Raw genomic sequence first — 14,223 nt, 5'->3', positions numbered from 1 at the left:
CAGAGCAACGGAGGGGTGGGTACCCGCGGGGAAGCGGGCAGCGCGGGCCCGCGTATACAAACTCGCGGAGTTTGTATACCTGCGCGCACAGGGGTGACGTTGGCGCGTTGTCTACGAATTTTGTGTTGTAAAACGATAACTTATCTTATAAACAATGGAATATTATAATAAATGTTCATTGTACGGATGTAAATCTGATTCAAAAAACAAAAAGGATTAAAATTTTCATAAATATCGGCTCACAGTTTATACTAATATTGTGTTGGCCTTGGTGGCATTTATTTGCATCTCTGTTTTATTGTTTACGTTGTAAGAAGTGTAACAAGGAGAGAAACAATCTATACTAATATTATAAATGCGAAAGTATCTCTGTCTGTCTGTCTGTCTCGCTTTCACGCCAAACCTACTGAACCGATTGCAATGAAATTTTGTACACAGTTATTCTAGAGTCTGAGAAAGGACATAGGCTACATTTTGATGTGGGAAAATATCTTATTTCCATGAAAATATCGATGAAAATTAATTCGCATTGCGCGTGGCCAGCGCTCATCCCGGAGGTCCTGGGTTCGAGTCCCGCAGGCGGAACAAAAAGTTTTCAATGTTCCTGGGTCTTGGATGTGTATTAAAATAATATTTCAAAAATCTTAAATATATTTTATGTATAATATTATAAAAAATCCAGAAATATATCGATGCAATGATCATTTTAGTTCTAATACGATTCAACAGATGGCGTTTTATTTTTTACTTCATTGTAACATAGAACTAATCATACTTATTAGTTATTATGTTTTTGTTTATAGTTTTTAATACGTTAGAATATTATGTTTAATAATATTATCACTTGGTATAATAATAATCAATCTATCTTATCTTATAGAACTCCTACTGCATTTCTAAGGAGTTCGAGTGTACCGTGTTGGCCTATATTCCATCCAGAAAATATATCAATGCAATCAACATTTTAATTCTAATATATGAAAACAGATGGCGCTTTATTTTTTACTTCATTATTGTAACAGAACTAATCATACCTACTTTATTATATATTATTGTTTTTATTCATAACTAGCTGTTGCCCGCGACTTCGTTCGCGTGGAATTTAGTTTATAGCGCGCGGTGGTACCCCTCTTAGGGCCGCGCAGCGTGCTACACCGGAATGGCAGCGCTGAAAGTGCTCGCCTCGCCGCTGCCATTCCGGTGTAGCGCGGCCCTTAATTAATCAAAATACCCAAAAACAGCAGTGCAGTGTGCACATAATCTATACTAATATTATAAATGCGAAAGTATCTCTGTCTGTCTGTCTGTCTGTCAGTCTCGCTTTCACGCCAAACGCCAAAACTACCGAACCGATTGTAATAAAATTTTGTATACAGATAGTCTAAAGCCTGAGAAAGGACATAGGCTACTTTTTTACTGGAAAAAAGGGTTGTAAGGGTCGTAAATTGGTGATGGCGATGGCGCCGTGCGTCTTCTACATCGCGCTGACGCTTGCTCAAAAGTCTTTCTATAAGAGGTGGTATCATCTTACATTTAAGTCTCGATTTTTTTCGATTGTTATATCTATTCTACGGTATTAAATAACTCAGTACTTTATCTGTACAGGCAGTGACGTAACCTTAAGACCAAATTTCACCAACAACTGTTAAAGTTAATGCTCGAATTAGTATCACGTTAGCTGTTTCGTTTTTCATATGAATGAAAGAGAAGACAGGACATTTTAACAAGCTGTTAACACTAACAGACGTTGGTGAAATTGGGGCTAAACCTATCAATGATAAATAGTTTATGGGTAAAGTTGTGTAATTGGGGGGCTAAATAAGCTTTAAAATTTGGCATAAAATATAAAGTTTAATATACAAAAATGAAGTACTTATTGTGTGCACACTGCACAGCTGTATTGATTTAAGGGGTACCAGGGTTTTTTTATAAAAGTTTTTGACATCAATTTTGTTGACATCGCGCGCTATAAACTGAAGTCCACGCGGACGAAGTCGCGGGCAACAGCTAGTATAGAATAAATTAAAAATCTGTCAAATACCCTGTTACTTTATACTAATTATATACCTACCTAGCTAGGTAGGTACACACACTAAGTGTAACATTTTGTCCTTTGGACCGCCCTTACCGCGCACGTAATAAGAGTTTTGAAGTGCTTCTGTTACACCTGACGTGTGATTACTGATTAATTATTGGATATTTTATATATTCGAAATTTCGAATGCGTCTTCATTATTTTAATCCTTAGATCGTGATTCGTGGATCCTTGGAAATCTATTGTTATTCTATTGTGTCTCGCTCACCGGTGAGCTTATGAGGCTTGATGGGTTAATTCAATTTTTAAATACAGAACTAAAATCATCTAAAAATAAAGTTTCACGTAAATATCTGGCAGTACGACATAATATGTAAATATAACACGCTGATTAAACAGATTAAATGATAACATTTGCATTACAAGCACAAACAATATTTTATTTTTATTTTATTTCCCGTTCCGTGGCAATCCTGGCATATCTGCTCGGTACCTACATCGGTGGCGACATCAAACTTCAAAGGCGTTTCGTTACTGTAGGGACTAATATTAGCCGTGTTCGTTTCATTTTTTCGCAGCTCGGCAGCTGACTGTCAACTTCATAATTGAGTGTCATGTTCTAAAATACCAAAATTGCACCAACTAACTTTAACTTTAACTGTAACTTTAACTTTGACTACAGTGCAAATGTCAAATCTTTGGGTAAAATTAAAAATGGACGCCATCAAGACGCCATATTTAACTATAACCATAGAGCTCGACAAGGTTTTAAATGCAGGTGGCGAAAAAAGGAACTAACGCTGTCATCATACAAAATCCGCCATTTTTGACAGTTCTCCTTTACCAGCAGCGCTCCCGCCCACGCGCATTTATAACCTTGTTGGATCAGCTGTCATCTGTCAATTTCTCCGGGCAAAGATATGGGTAAAGTTAAAGTTAAATTCACCTTAACTATAACCATAAATTTAACTTTAACTTTAGCTTTACCCACGCCTCTGGTGCAACCCAGTCTAACAATTTCTGTCAGATTTTAGAACATGACACTCACACTGACACTAATTTTTAACTTTGCGAAAAAACGAAACGAACACGACTAGCATGGCGGCTAACGCACTTGTCGGATTTGGTCGAGTTTTTGAATTTAAGCTTTTGTGACCTCTTCTAAACACTGCACTGGTGCAAAAAAATTCTGACTATAATTAATATAAAAAAAAATCTAACTCTACTGGGGTACTATGTAAGGGGTTTATTACATTATCATTTATATATGATCATTTCTATGATCATATATAGGATCCAATATATATGATCATTTGATCATATCTGCATATAATTACATTATCATATTTCATTGATCCTATTTTACGTCATATGTGGTTTCAATAGCCAATGGAGAGCGCTAACGCTGACAGGTATTGACGTCAGGGTTACTAGATCTCAGAGAATTCGATTTGTCAAAAGACATCGTCATTTTTAATATGGCTTGTTTTTTGTTATTTCAGCAAGATTATTCAAGTAGGTATATAATTAGAAAAATAATTACATTACATTATTTGAAACATATTAACGAACAAGAAATCAAAAACTCTTTTTTATATTAAATAACTGGCAACACCTATTTCTATGACCGTATTGGATCCAATCTCTCAGCAAATGTCAAAAATCTATGATCAAGGAAGAAATGAATCATATTATGTCTATATTACATTATCCAATATCATTGACTCAATGATCTCGGATCCAATATATATTATGATAATCTAATATCCCCCTTAGTAGTTAGTAGGGTAAAATACGAGTCATTAGAATTTTTCAGTAGAGGAACACTAATTTACACTTTGATCGTAAAAATAAAAGTTTGTGGCTTTATTCGACGTAAATAATAATGGAATCGATATTGAGGGGCATTCACGTTTCAATATAAATAGAGTATTTTTTATCAGGTGGCGGTGTAACCAAAATAAATGAGCTGCTGCTTTTAATACTGCAGCACCTATAAGTGACTTAGGTAGTTTAAATAAAGATATCCAATAGACTTCTTATCTACCGACTAACTAAATATAGGTAGTTAATAAAAAATCCACCTCGTGTTTATGTCGCAGTCATCTGGTTGAAACTGCTATTAATTTGATTGAATGTCTATTAACTAGCGACTTCATTGACTGAAATCTTTAATTTATCTAATGACTTGTTAAGTTGTTGACTGTAAACCACCTGTAAACAGTTCGACAAGTCTTTATAAGAACGTGGCAAGAAAAGGAACTAACGCTGCCATCATACAAAAACGTATTTTTGACATGTGTTTGACAGTTGTCCTTTACCAGCAGCGCTCCCGTAAATGTCACCCACGTTCATTTAAAGCCTTGTCGAGCTGTAAACTAAATTACATACTTACTTACTTTTTTAAGACACTTCTTGAGTAGAAGTCTCTCCTTCTGTCTCCTTCATACTAGGTACTTGTATAGTATAGTATATACCTATATACTATACCGGGTGTAATAAAAATAAGTGATAATACTTTAGGGTGTGTACGTATTTCTTTCTTGTAGAGAGTTCACCGTGAAAGTAGCAGCACTGAAAGACTGTATGGGACAACTCGTGACGCTCGGGCCCTTGCCCATACAAAAGTGAAAAAAAATCCGTCTTTAAGCGCTGCTACTTTCACAGTGAACTCTCTACAAGGAACACGTACACACCCGTATTATCACTTATTTTTGTTACAACCTGTATAAATGCAAAAGTGTGTCTGTCTGTTTGCTTATTACACGCTTCACGCTTGGGTCAATTTATACTAGGGCAGAGTCGAATCGCATCGAAGCGAATTCCCAAAAACTGAACATAGACAATTCAACCTTAACTCCAGAGCGCAACGCACACATTACTTCTGCGAGACCAATCAGCGTTGTTCGGGCGCATTCACGCGAATTCGCGTGTATGCGCGCGCCTTTTAAAATTCTCAGAAGTATCGTTTACGCTTTGGAGTTAATTGTTGAATCTATGATGTTCAGTTTTGGTAAATCGCTTCGATGCGCTTCGACTCTTCGCTAGTATAAATTGACCCTAAACCACTGAATTGATTTTAATGATGATCTTATTTCTTAAATTATATCATTATTAATATAGGCTTGATAAAATGTGTCCCGCGAAATCTGAAGGCGTCTATAAATCACACTGAGTGTTATTAAATAATAGTCAGGTTTGTGGTGGTGGATGGTGTTAGGTAAGCACTGGGTTGGAGCGACCAGCCAGTGTGCGTTAACCTCACGTTCCCCGCCCGCGCTCGCTGTGCCGCGGCTGTCTTGAGTTTAACTCGACAAAATTGTATGAAAAACACCAAGTTTTACATTATTTCGAGATTGTTACGAGTTATCAACATACGGTGATAGGACAGTTTAACGAAGTGATTCTTGGAACTTATTGTAATTTGTATATAACCTGAATATTTTAGCGTTCGATCGTGTGTGAATTTGGAATATTGGATTGCAAAAAGTAAGACTTACACATTTCGCCAGGTACGTACTTTATACGTAACGTATTGCATTTAAATATTATCGTAAAACCTAAATACTAAGCTTTTTTCTTTACGTTTTTATTTACAAAATCTACATAATTAATTTTGGAGTCCGTACCAGGTCAAAATATTGCAATTGAAACAAAAACGTTAAATAAACAATGGGGTTGAGTACCTAAGTCAACTATTGCATATTATTATCAGTGGTAAGTATATTCTAAATTATGAAGATTAGGTAGAGTACCTTTTAACCAAAAAGAAGAGGGCAATAGTTTAGACACTAAGGGTCAATACACATTGCAAAGAGAGTAACGAGTCGCGGCGATGCGATGTACTTTTTAACCGACTTCCCAAAAGGAGGAGGTTATACGTTCGGCTGTGGACATATTTTTTTAATGTATGTTCAACGATTACTCCGCTGTTTATGAACCGATTTTCGAAATTTTTCTTTTGTTGTATATGGTAGTGTTCCGAGTTGGTACCATGTTCACAAAAGTGGTGGTCTGATGATGGGAACCATGAGAAATCGAGGGGACTGCTTGAAATTCAAATGGATACATATTATGTTTATGATTCCTTATAGATACAAGTTTGAGGATTTCGGCGATGTTTTAAGAACTGAAAGCAAATGCTGCTATGCAAATTGCATTCATCATCATCATCATCACTACACCATGCATCATCACATTATGACATTATTATTGGTACTTTTCATAGTCTTATAGATGTTTTCGATCATTATTCTGTAGTTTGTCTATTGATTTTAATATTATTTTGATTTTTGAAGTATAATACTATTATTTGAATTTGATGTTATGGCTACCAAGGTAGAATCATGTTGTCTTTACCTTGGAAGTCAGTTTTAATTTTTTGTTAAAAATAATAATAAGTAACCCATTACAAACTAAACTTTATTGACTATCTTAGAAGATGCATATTGGTTTGACATACTTACTGCTCACGATGTCGGGCTTTCTGCGAATGCATCGCAACGCCGATTGTGACGTTTTAATTTTTGCATAATATTTTTTTCGTAATGGTAACTTAGGTAATTAATTTGTGTTTTCCTAGTGGTTGAAATTTTCATGAGAACCACTTTTGGGTTGGGACTAAGGAGAGTCACTAGCACTGAAGAAAAAAACTTATTGGGTATCTAAAACATAATAAGCATCCAAGAGACGAGGCTTGCGATCACGAAATGTCGCGGTAATGTTGCTCAATAATTCTACACTAAAGTATTTGAAAGTGCGAGAACCTTAACCTTTCGGTTTTGTTAACCTCCATTGTCAAATTAGCACCTAATTATGTAGAGTTTAAAGTATTATAAATTGCAAAACTTAAATTATTCAAAGTATCTGGTTCCACAGACAGCACAGTAGAGCCCCCGCCAATATTACTAGCAAAATAATTTTACGCGAACTGCTAAATTCATAAACCACTTTGTTTGTAAAGAAAAAAAATATATTGCTCTCAAAATATCTCAAGATAGGAATGTTAATTTTTCGCAATAGTTAACGAGATTCTAAAATTCGCCTAGGTATGAGCACATTTTTGCGTAATATTGATCGCAAATGCTTTCTGGCATCCCGCGTTGATTAAAGAGTATCACAAATCTCAATCCTTGTGCCTTTTACAGCCTGTAGTCAGCGGCTTCCGTTCACTCAATTATGGACATTGGCCTCCTTTGAGCCCAGCTCCGAGAACTTCGCCACGATGTATTACGTCGTGTGTGCTAAAAGTGAAAACTAAAATTTAGCACTCATCACTTAGGTACGTGCAATTAATCTACAAACTTAGGGAACTTTCCGTGATTCACATTTGTTACGTAAATTACGGCACAACTGAAAACTGTCAAAATATAATAATTATTATTATAGGCCACTATAGGCTATAGCGGCCCGTCCCGGCTTCGCATGGGTGACCATAAGTTGGATTACGTTAGTTAAGTTTTAGTTGATCTCTAATATTTTATAGCAATAAATATAGCCTATGTTACGCAGGGTGAATGTAGTTTTCCAACGGTGAAAGAATTTTTGAAATCGGCAGCAGATTTTGAGTTTACAAACATACAAAAATACAAATCTTCCCTCTTTATAATAGTGTGAAAGGTCCATCCTTACGTTAGGTCATGATAGGCGGCCATGATTTGCCATTGCCACTATGCTTTCGCAGCTTTCCACTGAAGTAAACACAGTAAACGCAGCACTAAGTACATATTATTGAAGGGCTAGCAAAATGCCACTGGCCCCAGACTCAAGAGGGTACCGAGTTCCGACCCAAGAGAAACGAGCTCAGAAATAAACTACTGTCCCAACTATATGTCCTTTCCCGGGACTCAAAGTACCAAATTTCAGCAAAAACAAAACAGACAGCTGACAGACATACTTTCGCATTTACGTATAATATTAGTATGGAAGTATGGATTGTACCTGTGATAGTGGAAATTTGCCACGGGCCCAAGATGGTCTATTTACGCCACTGAACATATCGATGGGCAATTTAATTTAGCCTCGGAAGGGTATATACTCCGTATTCGAATATGCCGCTCACGTTCATAATCGCCTGTATTTTTTCAGCATGAGCCTTATATTATGTCGCTTCTATGTTCTTAATCTTTGCTGCACTGCACGTCTGGATGAGGCATACCACTTTAGCTTTTTACTGTGTACACAAAAGGTGACCATAGGACTATAGAAAACCTAATTATTATTTATCTTTATATAAAGTGTTTTTATCCATAATATTTACACGTACTCTTTAAAACGGGTAGGAAATAAAAATCATAGGACTGGCCTTGCCTAGTTCGGGGGACCGAAATTGTAAACGTTTTATAAAACATTATTATTATTATGGTCAATTCACTATGTGTGATTGTATTTGTTTAAAATAGCTGTCTGTTAATTTGCGTACCAGGCTTAGTACACCAAACAAGTCAACACTTATAACAATTAACAACCTTATTGTTATTTTGATCACAGCTATCCTGACCTCCTCTATTTGAGGTTCAAGTTCGGACATCGATCACGAATCGGCCGTTATAACACGCCTCTAGTTTGTTTATGTATTATGAGTTTAGACAACTATCTCGTACTAATAAAAATATGCGTTGCATAATTTCCTTCTAGTAGATTGTAGAACAAACACAATAGACTTTACGACATACAGCTGCGGGATCCTGTTTACATTTTAAATTATGTATTCTAGTTTGAAGCGGTGAAAGAGTAATATTCTCGACATACATGTTGTAGGCACGTTGTAGGTATGTTACATAGAGTAAGAGCCGGGAGCATGCAAACGTTCGTGATTTTGTGAAACTGAAAGTTTTTCTGTCCATGTCAACTGTAGATATAAGAACATGTTGTACTTATACTGGGTTAAGGGTTTATATCTAACTTACGTAAGTATAACGCTCAATATTGTTATTTTCTTCCGGAATAATCTAGGAATCTCGTCTTTCTCTGCCGGACACTTATGAAAGTCAAAGTTGTTATCCCATAGTTACATAATGGCGCATACACACTCTAAACTCTAAAGTAATATATCTAGACGTGGGAGAGCCATGCTTCGGCACGAACGGGCCGGAGAAATACCACGTTCTCACAGAAAACCGGCATGAAACAGCGCTTGCACTGTGTTTACTGTTTCGCCGAGTGAGTGAGTTTACTGGAGGCCCAATCCCCTACCCTATTCCCTTCCCTTCCCATTCCTACCCTCCCCTATTACCCTATTCCCTCTTAAAAGGCCGGCAACGCACCTGCAGCTCTTCTGATGCTGCGAGTGTCCATGGGCGATGGAAGTTGCTTTCCATCAGGTGACCCGTTTGCTCGTTTGGCCCCTTATTTCATAAAAAAATATATCACTTATTGTAATTTTGTTACACCCTGTAGATGTGAAGTACAAAAGTTTCTCGAGTCCGGAACGACAAATGTAGAAAGTTAGTTGTGGTGAAGTGTCAACATCCGAGCGGCGAGCACGGAACTCATTTCCCTCCCCAGCACACGGAAGGTCCCCAGGACTTTCACGTAACGCTTACGTAACCCTTCCTTAAATTCGCTACCACATAATAAAGATCACGTAATCCGGCGTAATCGTATCATTAGCCTCTCGATCGTGGAACGTACGAGAGATAGATCAATCCACTCCGATGATTGCCAATAATTTTCTATATTACGAAGGTTGGAGATCACGTGTTACCTAACAGAGTTAGTTGTGGCTCATAATTCTCCTGCAATTTCGAAAAAGAAAATCCCCGAGACATCTGAGACGTTGAGTAGGCGTGTTGAAATTCGTCGTTTAAGGATGTAGAGCGTGCCTAATGCCTTTAAATAGCAGCATATACTCTAAGAGGACTCGTGTGGTTTATATTATTATGTAGTTATGTAGGGTCGTAACTAAAAGTATTATGCATCAAAGCTAACAGCTTAGATGTGTATTAACAATTCATCTCTTTACTATATGATTTGGCTCTTTGGTTATAGTATGAAGGTAGGCACTAGGCGACCGCCCAGGGCACCGGATAAAAAGGGGCACCGAAGGCAGACAAAAAGGGACACGCCTTTTTTTAGCTCTACCAGCACCCTGGGCGTCGAAGAAATGGCAACTGGCAATTTCATACATATATATATATATATATATATATATATATATATATATATATATATATAACTATTTTTTTTATGAAATAAGGGGGCAAACGAGCAAACGGGTCACCTGATGGAAAGCAACTTCCGTCGCCCATGGACACTCGCAGCATCAGAAGAGCTGCAGGGGCGTTGCCGGCCTATTAAGAGAGAATAGGGGATGGGAAGGGAATAGGGGAGGGTAGGGAAGGGAATAGGGTAGGGGATTGGGCCTCCGGTAAACTCACTCACTCGGCGAAACACAGCGCAAGCGCTGTTTCACGCCGGTTGTTTGTTTTCTGTGAGAACGTGGTATTTCTCCGGTCGAGCCGGCCCATTCGTGCCGAAGCATGCCTCTCCCACGTATGTATTGATGTAACTATTGATTGTAATGAATTAAGAGCAGCGCAGCAACAGTACAAAGGAATTATCGTTGCAGTAATCAGGAGGTGAGGTGACGTAAGGCGTTATGTTACTTATGTCATCAACTTTAAAACCTTTGTTCAGACAACCTCCAGTTTACAAAACGTTACATAATATTGGATTAACATAACGTTATGTAAAACCATTTCAGCCTCGAGGGTATTGAAAATACTTTGCATGTACCTAAAGAATTAAAAAATAATTACTGTCATATTTTATGTTACGCTTGTGCTGTCTGAATTTTTTTTAATAATTATTTTTTAACAATCGAACTGAGATTTCGTTTTAAATGACTGATTAACTTTACTTTACTTGATTTACGTAGTCATAAAATTATTTAACTAAGTGCGGCTCAGTTACAGGTGTGCAATGAAGTGAGTTGTTTTGCCATATAAATTATTTGTAGTATCAATATAAAAGTAAATAAAAATCTATTCTCACTTCTCAGGCCTAATGAATGTACATACAAAATTTCATTAAAATCGGTTGAGCCGTTTTGGAGGAGTTCGCGCGCACAAACACTGTGACACGAGAATTTTATATATTAAAAAATTAATAAGTATTTACAAATAATTGTTTCCACGAAGCTGTTTGTACAGCTTTAGTTCTCCTGGGAAAATTGTAGTCATTTTATTATTGACCTAGTGACACGTTAGTCGTTACTATAGAATATAGTGTGTTCCTTCAACCTCTACCTGCCGGTATTTTTGGCGGTTTAACCTTTAGTACAACATTAATGAGTATGTACTTATTACTTAATGAGCACTTTACCTTCACTATTGGGCAAGTAACATTGAACCACATGCACGTGCTTATAAACTACCTACATTTTATATTATTTGTCTGTTGTCATTGAATTAAATTTTTCGTTAAGTTTAATTTTATTCACACGCCATATCCGAAGTAGCGGAATTTTTTAAGAATTGTGGAAATAATAATAATTATGTATTATACAACACATGTTTAATTAATGTTTAGTATTGGATATATACGCTATATAATTATTATTAGTATACTTACGTATATTATACTTCCGTTTTTTGATATTCGAAATTAGAATGTTATTCCTCTTGAAGGTAGATAATAATAATCAACGTTGGTCGTGGGTGCAGCGTTCATAATTATTATTATACATATTTATGAACGCCGAACGCGCGTTATTTATTATTTTATAAACGCACGCGCGTTGATGTCTTTTACTTGGCGTAGCTAAGCCCCCGTAGCGCGTAGCCGCTAAAGCCAAGAATAATAACATTATTATTATTCGTATTCAATAATTTCGTTATACACTAATAAAACACAATTTGCGTGCACTTTTTCCACTATATTAAGAAATTATTCTTGATATACCTAGTAGAAAAAGTGCACGCAAATTGTGTTTTATTCACAGATGTTTCATTAGTGTTGAACATGCATTTCCACCAAGAATCAACGGTACAATCAATTACATATAATTTTGTTATAGTAAATGATTTGAATATTCCTTATTTATATTGATCAGTAATAATATTAATTTTTTTGCTGATAAAACCATAGATGGTAAATAATTGTAAGTTAATGGGTCACAACTCACAAGTCGTACGAATTTTGGTAGCGCATTACGTAACATGTTCGGTAGTTATTTTCGAATCAACAATGTTTTTGCTTAATATAAAACAGTATATAGACGTGACGTGCGCCGGCGCCGGCCGCGGTCGGCACTCGGCAGTGAAAGTGCTGTACAGTTTGTATATAACAATTATAAACAATGGGAGCACAACACGGGTGATTGCGTCTGCGCCGCCGAGCCGGGCTCCTCTGACAAAAAGGACTTAAGGGGACCTAAATACCCGTTTTCTAAAATGTAAAATGTAACGGCCGCACTCAACATTTAATGATAATATTATATTAACTTTAATTAAATGTCATAAGTCCACCCATTTTCTGTCTGCATTTAATATTATGCATTTATGCATATTGTAATATTTTGTTTACGTGTATTAGTACCGTTAGACATTGCTCGATATCCGCTTGACGGTAAAGAAGGAAGCGACGTAGACTTCTCCATTTTCTATTATAATATAGCAGTTAATACTAAAGTTCTGATAAAGGAAGTCCAGAAGCAATATGTAACGATAAATGGTTTTATTGAATTAAGATGATTTAGCAAAATAATTTTGATTTATCGATAATCACTTGGCTGGCGTTCAATGATTGAAATATTTATTGCAACTGAATCCATACTTATATAATATTATGAATATGAAAGTGTGTCTGTCTGTCTGTTAATTACCTCTTCACGCTCGAACCACTGAACCGATTTTTCTGAAATGTGTGGAGATACTTTGAGTCCCGGGAAAGGACATAAACATAAGATACTTTTTATCCCGGAAAAATGTACGGTTCCTGCGCAATAAACGAATTTTGGCGCAACCGAGTTGAGGGCGTAGTCTAGTAGTTAATAAATATCTGCAGTTATTAATAAGATACTGTTGACTGTAGTTAAAAGTTTGTCTCAGTGTTGCGGTCCCCTTGCCCTCGGCTGCGCTTGCGCAGGCGTTACAGCACCTACAGTCTACACCGCTTCACCGGGCAAACGCAATCGACATTCAATATCGGAGTCGGCCGCGGCGTGTCGTATTACAATTTCTTATTTTGAGGGATTTGTAATTTCAGATTGTTATTTCATTAATTTACTTAATAAAATAGCAGATATTTTTTGTGAGGAGTGTCTCCAATCGCTGAAGGTTGCGGTTGGATAGGCCGAGGTGACCTCAGTGTATTCGGTCCAAGCATTTCATTCGTTCGCCGGACGACATGGTTGCTGGTGTGTTGGCTACTACTTATTACATATTTTAAGCACGATTTCTCTATTTTGTAGACTTCATTTAAAAAAAAAACTCTTTTTAAGTATTGGATAGTACTCATATTTAGGTTATATTAAAAAAGGTTTCAATCATTGCTTCTGTTAATACCCATGGCCGTGCAACTATTCCTAATTTTGTTTGGTTCCTCCCATATTGTATCTGATTTTTCCTATTTTTTTCAGAATTGTGCTACAAAGCTGACAGTTCCAGGCTTCCCGGCACGAAGCCCAATGTGACTCAAGTGACAGTGTAGTGACAGTGAGTGACAGTGAGTGACAGTCGGAGATAGTGTACTAGTGTAGACATGAAGTTTTGGCGCGTGGTGTTGTGCGCGGTGGTGCTGCTGCTGCGCTGCGACGCGCTGCCTCCCGCGGCGCTTGGAGATGTCGTCGCCAATGCCGCGACCAGCCTCAACTCTATGAAGGTGGGTGTGGAACCGACGTCAGTGTGCATGTGTGAGGGTGTACCGATTATGTATCGTCATCAACATCATCACACACATTTAAATTTGGGTGTGTGTCCGACGTAAGGGTACATGACGTGCGACGTTGTACCGACGGGATGTTGTTATGTTCACACAAAGTAAAATAAACATATCGAATAATATATAATTTAATTCCTAATAAAAAAAAATCACATCAATACTGTCCTGGATATTTACTTAAATGCGAAAATCAATCATCTCTCTGTGTTACTTATTCAGGCTTAAATCACTGAACCGATTTCGATAAACGAAGATACTTTGAGTGCTGGTAAAGGATGCGATAGTTTTAATCCCGGAAAAATCAA

General features: G+C 37.0%; 1 protein-coding gene across 1 annotated transcript in view; it reads left to right on the top strand.

The window, feature by feature from the left end:
• The first annotated feature begins 5,473 nt into the window (after positions 1–5,473).
• Positions 5,474–14,223, top strand: part of LOC121726012 (venom carboxylesterase-6) — a 68,220-nt gene continuing 59,470 nt past the window's right edge. The window contains exons 1-2 of the mRNA XM_042113228.1: positions 5,474–5,524; positions 13,617–13,858. Coding sequence (XP_041969162.1) covers positions 13,739–13,858 — 120 coding nt within the window. The 5' untranslated portion in view covers positions 5,474–5,524; positions 13,617–13,738. The remainder of the gene's footprint in view (positions 5,525–13,616; positions 13,859–14,223) is intronic.

This window comes from Aricia agestis, chromosome 4 (assembly GCF_905147365.1).
Source record: "Aricia agestis chromosome 4, ilAriAges1.1, whole genome shotgun sequence".
In the NCBI taxonomy this organism is placed as follows: Eukaryota; Metazoa; Arthropoda; class Insecta; order Lepidoptera; family Lycaenidae; genus Aricia; species Aricia agestis.
This window is presented reverse-complemented; position numbering and strand designations above follow the sequence as displayed.